The 14827-nt window shown below is 39.9% G+C and overlaps 1 protein-coding gene across 1 annotated transcript in view; it reads left to right on the top strand.

Moving 5' to 3' along the window:
• ATRNL1 (attractin like 1) overlaps nt 1–9580 on the top strand; it is an 815348-nt gene extending 805768 nt beyond the window's left edge. Inside the window, exon 29 of the mRNA XM_013055772.2 lies at nt 7407–9580. Coding sequence (XP_012911226.2) covers nt 7407–7531 — 125 coding nt within the window. The 3' untranslated portion in view covers nt 7532–9580. The remainder of the gene's footprint in view (nt 1–7406) is intronic.
• Nucleotides 9581–14827: the final 5247 nt, after the last annotated feature.

The raw sequence follows: 14827 nt of genomic DNA, 5'->3' as shown, positions 1-14827 counted from the left end.
AAAATAAAATATTACAGTATTACCATGGTTTGATTTTTCCAATGAATGATCAGAAAGCACTTTGATTAATTTAAAGATGATTAGGGCTTAAAATAAAGAATTATCACATATCAGATTCCTTTAAATGAAGGAAGAAAATACCAGGAAATATTTCCCCAGGTGGCTTAGGATGAGAGAATTCTCAATTGGAAATTTACTTAACAATGTGGAAGGGTAGCTATAAGGCTGATTCTTCTAATGTCCGTGACTCTTAAAAAAAAAAAAAAATCACTGAATATTTTAAATGAATTAGTAAGATTTTTTACTATGTAATTAAAATTAGAACTGTTAACATCCAAAAGAAACTTTACTTGTTAAGAAAGCATGAGGATTTGCATTAAACCATGGCTTGAGATAGTAATGACCATGATTTACTCAACATATTCCAACCAATCAGAGAACAGTCCATATACAATTTAGGGAGAACTTACTTAGCAATGTTACAGAAGGTGGCATCTGTGGTGCTGGGGTAGGATTATATTTCATAAAACTTGCACGGTGTGTCTTTAAATGAAATTTTAAAATATTATGATGTGTTAAAGGCCAAACAAAATTGTATAAGCAGAATACATTTACAATTTGTATTTAAACACTGACATCTCTAGTTGTCATTGGTTTTTAGTAGGTGAAGGGAAACGTTTCTTTAAACTCTCAGACAAATATGACTAGTCCATTTGTCATTCCAGTGTTTTCAGTACTTGAAGCATTTCAATTTTGGTTCAACAATGTAACCTTTGGAGTTCTGCCTAATAATGACTTCAGTTGCACTGGCCTTCCAACAGATAAATTAAAATGGAAATGCATATTTTCTAATTATGCATCCAGCCCTAGTTGCATATTGGCAAGGATGGCCACACTGAATGTTAAATTAAGTCTGCACAATAGCTAGAGTCTAGGTAACATCAAAGTTTCCCAAAGTCACTTTCTTAATCATGTGAAGGATAGCCAGGACTCTGATCAGTAGTATGTAGCTGTATACAATCAGAGGGAAAACATTTAAACATCCCAGCATGGTATTTCCATTTAAATCTGATTACAGTGAAATAAAACTGTAGCCATTAAAGGTTTAGAAGAACTACAAATACAAGCCGTAAAAGAAGACAGATAGTAAATGAGGTAGTAAAACATTTCAGCAGGGCAAACAGTTTACAGCACTCATTCAAGTCGTCCTAAAGCAGACTGTGTAATTCACTGCAGACCCTGCACCATTCCCTGAGCTCCACTTAAACCTGCAATTAACCTTTCACGCCTAATGAAGCTGTTTTCCTGGAAAATTAAAATATATAGTGGTGCCTGCTTTTACACAGACTTGGGAGGGGAGCATTTCAAAATGAATGACTTTTCGGGGGCTTTGTTCAAATGTAAAATGGAAGTGCTATGTTTGTATATAAAGAGGATGTTCTTTCCAAGGCAATTTCACTTGATGTGCAGTATTTTATTACTGTACTTATTAATTGTTCTGCATAATTGTAAAAAAACACACATCAGTAATTTTATGATTACATTGTTACAGCCGGAGTCTACTAATACCATTCCACTTCCATTAGGAAAAACTAGAGTTTTACTAAAGATAACTCAATCCCTGATGTTTCTCCTTGGTGGCTTTCATTGCAAATTTAGCGGTTTAAAAAGATATATTTATTTACCATGTAAATATGTAGCTGTTAGTCATTTCTATTGTTTTTGTTTTGTTTTGTTTTGTTTTTTAAGGGCATGTCTGCAGGTGTTTATTGAGAAACAAAGTTCTTAATTTTAGGAAGAAATGGTTGGAATTTTTTTTTCCCCTTAAGAATCTGGGTAAAGGTCTGATTCTGGTATATCTTCTACTTACTTCCTAAATATCCATGGTAGCTCTTGGCATTCACACCAGTAACTGTTAAATAGTGCCCCTGTTCTGAAGGAAGTCTGCATGGTCCCAAAGGAGTCTGCTTTCTTCCCAGCTCACCAAGCCCCAAGTGACTGAGAACAGCCACCAGTGACATGCCACCTCTGTAAGAGCATGTTTGACACACCATGAGGCTTTGGCAGGTGGAGTACGAAACAGAAGATGGTACCTTCTTTCTTATGAGGTTTATAATTCATATTTAAATAACCTAAATGTCATTGTGTCTGGTATTTAAAAACTAGAAGTGCAAAAAGGTAAAGCTTATAATAAATATTTAAACCCCAGCATTTTTATTGACTCTCCCGGCATATTTTGATGTAAATTCTGCAGCCCGCCGCGTCTGTGCATCATCTTGACACGGTAAATGAAATTCCTTTGGACCACCAGTCTAAAATAATGAATTGTTCCCCCGGTTAATTGTATTGCTTTGATAACAAGGAACTATGCTAGGCCCAGAGAACACAATAAGTGGATTTCATCAGATGATTTGTGTGACGTTTTGAAAAATGATCTTCTGGAGTGACCTGATTTTAATGGAACTCAAACCCTGGGCAGCACGCACCGCTGCATGGCGTCCTGTTGGCCAGAAGCGCTTCCACTAGGGGCACCAGGAGTGGGGGGTCGGCACCTGGAAACCTCTCCCTGGGCACAGATTTCCCAGGGAACTCTAAACAAGGAGAAAGGGTTTGCCTCAAAGAGCAATGTGGATGAATTATTTTTAAGTTGTTTTTATTTATTGATGCATTGAAAAAAAAAAAAACAACAACCTAGGAAAGATCTCAAGCTACCTTTATCTCTTCATCACCCTTCTGAAAATAAACCAAGACTAAAGAAATAACAAGCAAGGCTATTTATTCAGAACTTGCTCCAGCAAGGGAATCACCCAACATTCAGTGCTTGCATTTCGACAGACGCTTAAAAATAGGCAAGTGTGTGGGATATAGTGGAAAAAAGAGAGGACTTCAAGCATGCCCTGATTGGAAGCTATTGGCACAGGAAAGCTAGAGTCAGGTTAACTAGACATGGGGCATCCTAGATGATTGGTTAGGGGTCCATATTTGCCCTTCTTGGGTTGGCCCTAAGTTGGAAGCTTGGACAAAAATTAGGGAAGTTGTTAGTTATTAATGAAGTTTGGTAGGTGGGACCCGTTGTTACCGGGTAATCATTTCACCTCCTGGATTGTTACCAGAGATAGCAGGCTGACTTCCCGCAAACCTGCCACGGCAGGCGGGCTTCCTAGTCTGGTTATTGTAGATAGGGGTTGGTTTCCTGAGCAGGTTGCTGCTTTTGTGGGCCAGAGTCATGTTATTGCCTGGTGATTGCCTGTTTATATAGTCAGTCTCCCACCAGCATACACATGTTTCATGCAAGGAGAGGGCAGAAATACTGGTTTTCTTAAAGAGCTACTGACAACTTTTCTTTATACCAACTAAGATTCCCTACAACAGAGTATACTGAAGGGCAAGGATAGAAACTAGTTTGACTTCTCAACCTCTCTCCCTTTTTTAAAGGGACTTCCACACACTAGACACTTCGGGAAGACTGGGACCTGTTTCCTCATGTTTACTCCTCTGTTCAGGCTTCTTGAAGGTTGAATGAGGACCTAGCAATTTCTGGGTTGTTGTGTTAGAGTTCTCCACAGAGTACAATATAAAGAAATGCAAAAATGGTAATAAAAACTTACGCCCAATAATTTGATTCAGAATACATGCAGTTGTTCTGATCATTATGCTGTTCTTAATTAAATTATAAGATTATTTTAAAAGGATAACTCATGAGATGCTACAGCTGTGTAGTCCTGTAAAGGATCCAAGTTTAAATCTAAACAAAAAGTTGGTTTGGCCCTTCCAGAGGATGAGAGCCAGTCATGCGCCCCCTGGAGCCTCCTCTCAGGGTACATGTGGGGGACACTCAACATCACTGTAGGAATTCAAGGTTCCTACATGCACGTGCCATTTATGCAGAATCTGTAAATGTAGTTGATAGTTCTATTTCCATAGGAAAGAACAAAAATTTGCCAAATTAAAAATGAGCATGATTTGCGATTTTATTTGTAAATCAAGGACTGAAATATGGTTTGTGATTTATTATTTTCAATGGAATGTGTTTTCAAACTTACAAATCATTAGCAAACCCAGGATATGAGAGACACGACTTTAATTTGGCTTCAGACTTCCAATAGCCTGGATTGCAAAGGTACAGTGGCAGTTTTAGATTAGCAAGGAATTTCCTGTTTGGGCAACTCAAACTGCTTCTCTCCTGACATTATATCTTCTGTTAGGAAAATCACATTTGCAGCCACATGTAAATGGAAGAGTATTGTGTTTCAGAGCTCGTTTGGACTGGGTCATGCAGTAGTTTAATGAATAACATGATTTCATATTTAGAAGCTGTGATCATTGCAATTACTGTAAGTGGTCTCTGTCTACATTAGAAGAGACATATATTCTTTGTCATATTTGGCTGTCTCTGGAAAAGATGGTGCCAGGAATGAAGTAACAGAAGGTTGTGAATTATGACAGAAGGATGCCAAGAGATCTGTGGAAACTTAAGGTCTGCCTGTACTGAATTTTTTGTTAGCACAACCCTGGCCTGTGAGTCTTTTTAACAACAACAAAACATGTGCTTCAGCTCCCTCCCTTGAAGAAATAACAAAATCATTATTTCCTACAGCAGAAATATCTGTGTGGGCACTTCAGAAGTTCCTACATATTCTTCAGAGGTCAAGAAAGCAATATTTATTTAAACTCTGAACCTTTAAACTCGCGTTATCTCTAAGCAATTCAGAATGTTTATTTAATGTCCTGAAAGAGCAGGGTATTTAACAGCAGCCCTTAAAAGGCAAATATCTAAGATTATCAGCCTAGGCAGTGATTACTGTAACTTTTTAATCCTTTCCCTCCCTAGCTTTGTTAATTTCTTCTTCTCCACAAATACCTTCTCTTCTATTTTCACATGTACATAAAAACTCCTTTTTCCTTCGAAAAATGTATGTCCTCAGATGATGCTCTGTATTTGCATATATCTCATCTGACCTGTTGCTTTCCCTGTGTACCAACTCAACTCTTTGCAGTGCCAAACGGCTTGAACATGGAGGCTTTGTGTGTTCTCACTTTTCCTCTCTCCCCATTCCCTGCTTAACTGTCAGACTTCCCTCCTCAGTTAGGTACGGACATGACTCAAACATCATCCAGATCTTCTCCGAGGAAATCTAATGTCCTTGCATCCAGCCTCAGTGCTGGCCCATTTGGAACTCTCTGCAGACTCCTTGAACGTGGCGTCCCTTGACTTCTACAGTCGCGCACTAGACTGGTTGACCCTCCTCTTACACTACCTGTTTCCCTCTATTGGCATTTCTTTCTATTCATAGACCTCTGGAGTTCTGTTCTTGCCAGATCACATTCGAGACCTACCTAGAGAATACTACCCACATGGAGTCAATTATGGCGTAAAATAATTATGACCCACATGCAGTCAATTATGGAGTAAAATAACTCAGTGGCATCTTGCATAACTTCAGATCCAAAGTGAGACCTTCTTCTGAGAGCAGCGCATGGAGGAAATGTCTGTAGGGCTCAGGGCTTGGTTCAGGTCAACCCAGGGTCAAGTCTTTAAGACCTAGGAGATGGGAAAATGAACCAAAAGTCCTTTAGTCACCCCTTAAACCAAGCAGGCTGGTCTCTTGGTTTAATATGGTGACTTGGCACATTTTGTTTTTCTCAAGAATTATATGAAACTAACTTAATAGAAACTAAAATGTTTCACGTATAGCTATGACAAACCGGAGTATCTGGCTGGACCATTGATTGTACAAATTTAGGAAAGTCTTTACTATCCATGAACATCGTACCAAATGTTCTTGTCAATTAATAGACAAAATTATGTAACAAAACAATACTCTTTAAATTACCAAAGATAACTAGAGATTCATTTTTGTGCTGATAGTCTGCTGATAATACTCAGAATTTATTCTTATTTTTAAGAAATATCAAGCTGTCTTTCTTCCATGTCTACTTGTCCATAACACAACTCTGTGCCTGGGTGCTTTCTTACTTCTTAAAAGCACTTGAAAAAAAGGAATGAAAAGACAGGCCACAGATTTGGAGAAAATATTTGCAAAACACATATCTGATAAAGGACTAGTATCTAAAATGTTAATTAACTCTTAAAACTCAACAATAAGAAAACAAACTGTTCAATAAAAAAGGGTAAAAGATCTGAGCAGACACCTCACCAAAAAAAAGTGCATCTGACAAATAAGCAAATGAAAAAGATGCTTAACATCTTATGTTATTATGGAATTGCAAATGAAAACAACCATGAGATATAGTTACGTTCCTATCAGAATGCTAAAATCCCACACACCACCACCACCACATGCTGACAGAGACGCTGTCAAATGCTGGTGGGAATGCAAAATAGTATAGCTCCTGTGCAAGATAGGTAGTTTCTTTCAAACCTAAAAGCCAGGCTCACCACATGATCTGATGATCATGCTCCTAGGTATTTGTGAATTGGAAACTTACATCTACATTAAAACTTGCACATAGGTATTTACACTTGCCTTATTTATAATTCCCCAAAATTGGATGCAGTCAAAATATCCTTCAATAAGGGGACGGACAAACAAACTGTGGAATGGAATACAAATTCCATTGTATGGAATATTATCCCAAAAAGAAATGAGCCATTGAACCAAAAAAGATATGATGGACCCTAAAGGCATATTGTTAAGTGAAATAAGACCATCTAAAAAGGCTGTGCCCAATGATTCCAACCATATGATGTTCTGGACAAGGCAAAACTACAGAGACTTTTAAAAAAAGATCAGTGATTATCAGAGGCTCATGGGAAGGGGAGGGATAAACTGGGAAAGCACAGGGGATTTTTAAGGCAGTGAGTCTACTCTGTGTGATACTCTAATGTTGAATATATGATATTATGCATTTGTCCAAACCCTTAGAATGTACAATACAAAGAGTGAACCCAAAGAGTAAACTATGGACTTTGGTTAATAATCATGTATCAGTACTAGCTCAATTTTTCTTTAAACCTAAAACTGCTCAAAATTTCTAGAAAAAAATATTAATACAATGGCTTTTTATTCTATACACATAAGCATAATAGTAACACTGAAAATTCTGTGTACAGCTAAAACAAACTTGTGTTCAGACGTGGGAACTAAGGTGTGGGGTCCTGTCCACAGCTGGCTGTAATGTCTTTGTCACACACACTGAATTTGACCATCTGAAGTCAGAGTTAATTAACTGTTAGATTCTTGTTCTTCTTCCTGTGTCACATTCATATGTCTCAATTGAGAAACATTTTAAGTAAAGGGCAAGCTACATGCTAACTTCCAATAAACAGTGAAATGTTTGATGACTAAATATAAAACAATAAAAAACAGGGTGCTAAAATACCACTGTCACTCTCCCAGAAATGTCTAACTAAATATTTGAATGATTTTCTCCTCTTCTTACAGGCCTTGCAATTGCCAGTGCCCTAATAGATATTTCACAACAGAAGCCTTCAGATAGTAAAGACAAGACTTCGGGAGTCCGAAATCGAAAACACCACCTCTCAACACGTCAGGGAACTTGTGTCTGAGAAACAGAAGCTGCTTCTGGATATTCCGAAATGTTTCGATTTTGTAAAATGACTTCCATTAAGGCTGGTCTGTGGCCTCAGTTTTTATGGAGGCGAATCTCCGTATGGTCCCAGGGCTCACGTACAGTTCCCTCCGAATGGGCAATGACCCGAGTGACCAGAGAATGTTCGTGACTTTTATGAAAGTAACAGTATTGATGGTCACGGACGATAAAGTCAGTTTTTACGACTCTCTTAGGCTTATCGTAGATAACATTAAATTACGCTGGAAAAAGATGTATATTGTTTCTTAATGCAGATGAAAATATGTAATTCATATAAACCAAACTGTTTATATCCCAAGACTTTAAAGAAAGACATTTTATAATGCCTGGATGATGAGAATTGTACAGTTTTTGCCTCATAAGCAAACTTAAATCACTTGTATATGAACAGGAAATGAGCAAATTGCAATGGCTTTAAATGCTGTTTTATCTCACTGTAAATGTAAAAGCAAGATTTTGGTTTAGTAGGGTATAGGTAGTATATTTAAATATTCCACATGACCATATCATGTCTACACTCGGTTTGAGAATGTGACTATTTTCCATCTAACAGGAACGCAGACCACAACTGGTCACATTTGGATGGACGGCGTGTGCAACTTCACAGGAGGTTTATTAGAATTCTGAGTGAAAAGGACATTCCTGTCATCCACGCCAACTGCCTAACTCATTATCAGAGCTGATAGAGCATGGAAAAACCTGTCCAGCAATCAATGTTTCCCCTCCTTCCAAAAACCCTCCGATACCGAAACTGGAGAGAGCTGAAATGGTTATTTTAGTGTGTGCAAGCCTCAGCTCTACTGTGCTGATTTTTTTAATTGGTTAGGAATCATTGGATCAGACCTAAATGATCCATCTGCATTTTGTAAGAACGGACCATCTTCTGTTGGCCTTCCTCTCCTAGCTGCTCGATTTTTATCTATGCTTTGCAGATATTATGAAAAGTATTTTAGAGGTGACACCTCCCAAGTTTTAATGTGATTCAGGTCCCTTCCCACCATCAAGTCGATGTCTACAGTATCCTTATTTCTAATGTGGACGCGTTAATGTCACGAGAGGAAGTTTCCAGTTTAGAAAATGAGTTCATCACGGCCCACATTGACCATATTCTTAACGATTCACAAATCTGCATCATGGCAGAAAGGAAAAATGATTTCAAAGCGCTTTCACTCTGGGACATAGAATCCTTGGTGTCCTCATTTGGACACCAGTTCGCTAGAACTCAGTAGCATCACAGATCTCCTTTGAAATGTTTTCTCCACCTCAGGGGGACAACAGGATATGTGTAGAAAGCAGTGACAGAGATATCCAAAGCTGCCTCATACAACACAGCTTCGTTCACTATGAAAGTCATTTCAATATAATTGAGGTTTAGTACTATCTATGTACTTTTCACGTTCTTTGGATTTCTGGAAGGTAAACCACTTTACTGTTTACAGCTGATGGATGCATAGTTCCTTGCATGCTGTGATCGTGCAGTAGCAGAATATGACCCTATTGTGATACTCAATGTTTATTTCATGATGCCATTTATCCATAGCTTCATCCGATGAGGACTGAATGTAATATAGAAGAGGAATGACCATACAATAGGTAGTTGCATCGTATATACGATTGCTAGGTTGCATCGAGCCATGACTATCATTGTTTTGATAATTAGGCACTTGCTAATTATAGTATATATCCTTTATGTTGGCATGATAATTTTGCTATTTTCTATGCATTAAAAATAAGACTAATTCTTAGAATAATTCATCTATAGCCTGTGGGTTTTTTGGGAGAGGGGGCGGGAGTGGGACTGGTTGTTTTTGCCTCCCTGTGATGTTTTCTCTCTCAAAAAAAAAAAAAAAAGAAGTGAGCAAAGTTTGTAAATGTCTCCTAAAAACAATCAAGTAATTTTATTAGCTTCTTTTTGGACCCTTTAAATGTTGATTTTTTCTCCTGGAGAAATAAATTGACAAAACTGGTGACTACAAAAATATAATCATTTAAAAATAAAACGATTGCCCGATTTGTTTTGATTCTCGAATGACTATCATGAGGGAGGCTTATATAACAAAAACACAAAAGCAGAGAGAGTTGTAGGTAAGATCTATTTCAGCCGTCCTTTTGGAGAGGCCAAGCAAACAGTATTACTATGAAAAAATTGCCAAGCTTCATCCATCTCGAATCCCACTAGGTTCCTAACGCTTGAAAATTTGAATTTTAGAGAACAACAGGACATCATGCAATGTGAAGTTAAAGTCATACTGTATCTTTCCGGGCCAAATATTGCTAACTCCGTGACTAATTATGCAACATCTTCTCAAATTATCAAAGCTTTTTACTGGCAGTAAAATTCTTCACCCTCAGGTGAAATGGATTGAAAAGACCTTAGGGATTCTCACTTTGAATCTGTGTCACGTTCTTTTTGTCCCCATACCCCAAACACTTTAAATTTAGATGCCCCCCCCCCTTTTTTTTAACTTTTTAAATTCAATCCACACATATACATACAGATCCTCTTCCAAAAGTATACAGTGAAATGACTGATTGTCTTGAAAACTTTATCTTTGTGGAATTCTGTACCTTTCAGTTTAGGATAACTTTGAAACGTCCTTTAGATTTTAGGATTTCTTATTCTTCCAAGTATTAAAAATTTTTGTTAAATAGAATGGAGTTTTAAAAATTTACCTGGGCACAGGGGTGGGGAGTAGGGGGCAGGTGGTGCCTGGATGGCTCAATCGGTTAAGTGTCAGACTCTTGGTTTCAGCTCAGGTTATGATCTCAGGGTCATGAGCTCCCTCTCCCTCAACCCCTCCCGTTCGTACTCCCTCTAAAATAAATAAATAAAATTAAAAATCTGCCTGGGGACAATATTTGGCCAACTAGAGAATCTTGTTGAGGAGATGGACATCCTCAGAGGTCAACTTAATACATTTTAAGGAGACTGGGATTTTCATAATCACTTTTGAGTGGAAATTTATTTCAGTGACACACGTCGAAGGAAAGAGTATGCCACATACTACTGTGTTCAAATAGGACACATTTCAACATGGAATAAATACTTGCAGTACCCCCAAAGAACACATTTTTGGGGAGTTTTGTCAGACAGTGGTCATTGTATGGCTATGGTCCTGCTGCAGAGTCCCTTAGAGTGTAGACCAGCAGACACGCCTGGGAACAGATGCTGGAACCAGCTTCGAGCTGCGTGGTGCTGGGCACATTTTTGACCTCTAGAAGCATCCAGACTTTGCATCTGTGAATAGAGGTGTGGAGCTGCTGTGAGCTTAGAGGGTAATGAACATAAACCTCCCACAGCAGGTTCTCCATGCAGTATAGCTGGTCTTGACCATCCTGGGGCTACCAGGCCACTCCTTTACTACTACCTGTCATATGAATCCGTCTGTTAATTTTTCATCCATCTTGCACCACAGCTGAAGATCAAGTAGGTTTTTGTAGGTAAAAGTTTCATAACAATCTTCAGTTCCTCTATTTCTAGGACATAGAAATTTCTTTAAAAAACTACTTTGATGGTTGAGTCCTTAGAAGTTTTGACTCTTTCAAAATATATACAGCTTTAGTATTTCTTAAATGACTGTTTGATGACCGTCAGGCAGGAACAGTAATTGTCACTTCCATTCAAGTAAGGCCAGAAGAAACCAGTCCTTACATTTGGTTGGCGTACATGGTACAACTTTTTGTCATGAAACATAAAATGATGACTGGAGTGTTTTATATGAAAGGTTTTAAAAAATTAAAATTGACCAAATGAATGAATTCTCCCACATACACTGAAGAACAAGTCAACTTCCAAAGCCCATTTGCCATTTTACTAGAGTGAGTTCAGAACTTACTCAGTCATAAGAACTCCCCGCCTTCGTACAGATTCCTACTTCTGCCTCTAGAGATTAAGATTCAGAAGGACTGGATCAGACCCTGGAGATTCATATGCTCAATAAGCAGCTTAGTGATTCTTACCATGCCGCAAACGAGGGAGACACTGTGCTGGGCCAAAGAGCTCCCTTTATCTACAGTTAGAAGAATTTCTTTAAGTAACAAAGTTATCGCTCTAATTCAAAATACTTTAAATGATTTTCCAGGGAATAGAAGCCCTTGGGTTGGTGTTACAGCAGCGTTTTCACCACAGTATCCCTTTAACAGTGGGGTGTTATCAAATTTCTAAAATTAAGACTTACCACCATATCAATATACACATCCACAGGTGTGCATGGCAGTGTTAGCACAGATTGGGTGGAAGTTCCAACCTGCTTTAAAAAGTCCACATTTTCTGCCACAGTGTGCTGTGAATCAGGAGTTGAATTACTGGAATAAGAGCACTGGATGCTCCAAGCCCCACTGCTAAACACAGTTTTGTTTTGTTTTGTTTTGTTTGTCCCCCTCCAAAACTGCACAGGAAAAGCACTGAGCCCCTGAGAGGGCAGCCCCTCTGCCATGGAAGACTTGCTTGGAACCTTTGTGGTCTTGAACACCACGTGCGAAATACCTGTTTCTCTCCCTCTTCACCTGATTTTCACTGGTCTTTTCTATGCATTCTCTCCGAATGGCATCCCGAACACTTGGAATGTTCCTGACAATGGAAGCAACACGCACAAGAGCCTCAGTGGCCAGGATTTCAGCTCTCCGGCCCAGCCCTGTGTGCTGTGTGTACAAACACTGTTCTTACAGTAACAATCCACTTTCAGAGACTGGTACCGCCATGGCAGAGTTGAGCAGTTTTCTAAGAAGTCTGCTTATTCTTTGGCAAGCTTTAGGTTTCATTCCCCAGAGGCCATCTCTGTCCTTGCTCTATGTTCGTGCCCCTGCTCTGCTGGGCCTCAGAACGGAATTACTGAAAAGGAGCTGCCAAGGAGGAGCCAAACATCTCACCTGTGTGCGGCCCCCACAGGGGACCCAAGCACCCATGACCACTCTTGGGCTCAGGGTCTTGGCCTAACCTTGAGCTGGGCCCCTGCCTGTGCCCTAGCCGACAGAACGGTGGTCTCCTTCCAAGTAGCCCTCCACCACACCTCCCAGGGCGCAGGCCAGGGAGGAGGCTGAGATCAGGAGGTCCAGTCATCCCTGGGAATCAGGCCCAACCTGGCTGGCGCCTCCCAGCAGCTTTAGAAGGTCGAGAGGACCTTCCGTAGGGATCCTGCTGAAAAAGTCCCCAAAGCGGGGAGAGCACCGAGCAGATCCTGGAGCCCCCTTTCTTTTACAACAGAGAGCAGCAGCTTCTCTGAACATCTGAGCCTTGCACGGGCTTTTCTAAAGCTTTTTGGTGGTGAGTCAGTGGCTAACAGGAGATTTGAAGATTTCAGCTCAGAACCAAACCTTCTCTGCCCTAACAAAGTTTCCCTGCAGGAGTCACCCATGAGCCACTGAAGTGAGGGGCAGCCTCCCTGGGCTAACCCCCAGCCCTTTCTCCCTCTCCAGAACTGAACACGTTTAGCAATAGGGCGTCTACCATAGCCAGAGCAGCCAAGATTTTCTGGAACTTTACTTTCTCCAGACCTACCAATGAAAACAGCAAGTAGTATTATTTTTCTTTCCAAACAGGAGACCACATTATCATTTTGGATGAGCTTTTGTAAGCACCAGCTTCCCGCCACTCCTGCCCCCAAGTCTGACCTGTCCGCTTCCCCGGGCTCCCCGCTCCCTCCAGGAAAGAATTCTGCACCATTCAAGGAGTAGTTGCCAAGCAGTCCTCATTGAGCATGAAACCAAACCCCTCAAAGAGCACTGCAGAAATGCTGTCTTCTGCTAAGCATCAAATGGTTTCACCAATTTATTTTTGGCAGAAGTGAAATTTTCACGCAGGCAAGATAGCCGTTTAAGCATAAACTTCTGTAAAAGGCTCCGTGTACGGTCAGATAGGAGATCTCGCTCCAGAAAATCCGCCTAGGAAAATGGCATTAGTGAGCAAATTCTTGTACCAGTTCTTCGTGCGCCTGTAGCCCCAGTTACTGAAGGAGATCTTAAATTTTGTGCTTTCCAGTTCCGAGTTAGCTTAGTCCTGTTGAGCAATGCCCTCGAGTTTTAATGTAAACTCAAACCACACTTTTTTTTTTTTTTAACTGCCTTGGGCCATTGTCTTAACCATTTCTAAGTAACCTATGATAAAAATGCTCACCTAGGTACCTCACCTAGGTCTTGTGATGGGTTTTGTTGTTGAAATGAGAAGTGGATCAAAATTAAATGTGTTCAACTTTTACTGGGAAAAGGCTCAGGTTAAATTCAATACATTGCAAGCAATGATTTTCTCCGGAGATTTTTCTGGTAACACTAAAGCACACATTGGTGCCAAAGTTCCCAAGCAGTCAAATTCCAGTGGAAACCATGGATACATGTTACCTGATGATTCAGATTTGTGCTTTCCAGGGTTTGGTTTTGTTTTGTTTTACAAAGTCTATTATATTTCAAATATTACCTTCCTCAACTTTAAATGGTAATTTTGCAGCAAATACTAAAAGAGCGTGTTGGGTTTTCTTTCCCATCGTCACACATCTTTTCTGACCCTTCATTGACTAATCTACTCCTTTCCTCCCAGCAGTAAACAAACATCTCAGACCTCTCTCAATGCTTAAAAAATGAAGAAATAACCTAAAATAGGTCTTGCACATCCTCGTTCCCTTGTGACGACGATGCACGCAGGCAGCTGTTGTCTTTTCCTTCAGATCAGCTTGTTTGAAATAGGACGGCACTTAAAAGGAAGGCCAGCTGGAAGGACACCAATAAAGATACCAACTCAGCTTAAAACTATTTGATTTCAACCCAAAATGGATTACCTTGCAACGCAGATAGATAACGGCACACAGGATATTCTACTTACCAAGACTGTTCCTTGATCCAGTCAGAACCCCGGGTTCATCTGAAGCTTGTTGCCTGGTGGAGGTGGGGGAATGTGGTCTCCCAGACATGTATGTGTGCATGCACCTGCTGGAAGAAGGAACAAGATCTGAGTACGCAACGTCCACTCCTTGCTGATTACTGAAGTGACAGCTCCCATTTGGCCTTTGAATGCAAAAACCCAGTCAGTTCGCTGTTAAGGGAACTGGCCTTGCTGTGAGGGCAAACCACCCAATAGAATCACCTTCCTTCTCAGGAGGCAACATCTACGAGGCGCTCTACAAACTAGAAACTTGTCTAAAGACATATAAGGTTGTGTTTTTGTGCTTTTTTTCGTAACGTGTGATGTTTTAGTGACAAGATTTTCCTTTTCTAAACCATATCAGAGGATGGTGGTATGGTAGACCTTTTATGAGTAATTCTT

This window comes from Mustela putorius, unplaced genomic scaffold (assembly GCF_011764305.1).
Source record: "Mustela putorius furo isolate JIRA1106 unplaced genomic scaffold, ASM1176430v1.1 tig00003909_pilon_pilon_pilon, whole genome shotgun sequence".
In the NCBI taxonomy this organism is placed as follows: domain Eukaryota; kingdom Metazoa; phylum Chordata; class Mammalia; order Carnivora; family Mustelidae; genus Mustela; species Mustela putorius.
The sequence above is the reverse complement of the archived record's forward strand: the minus strand, read 5'-3'. Positions and strand labels throughout refer to the sequence as shown.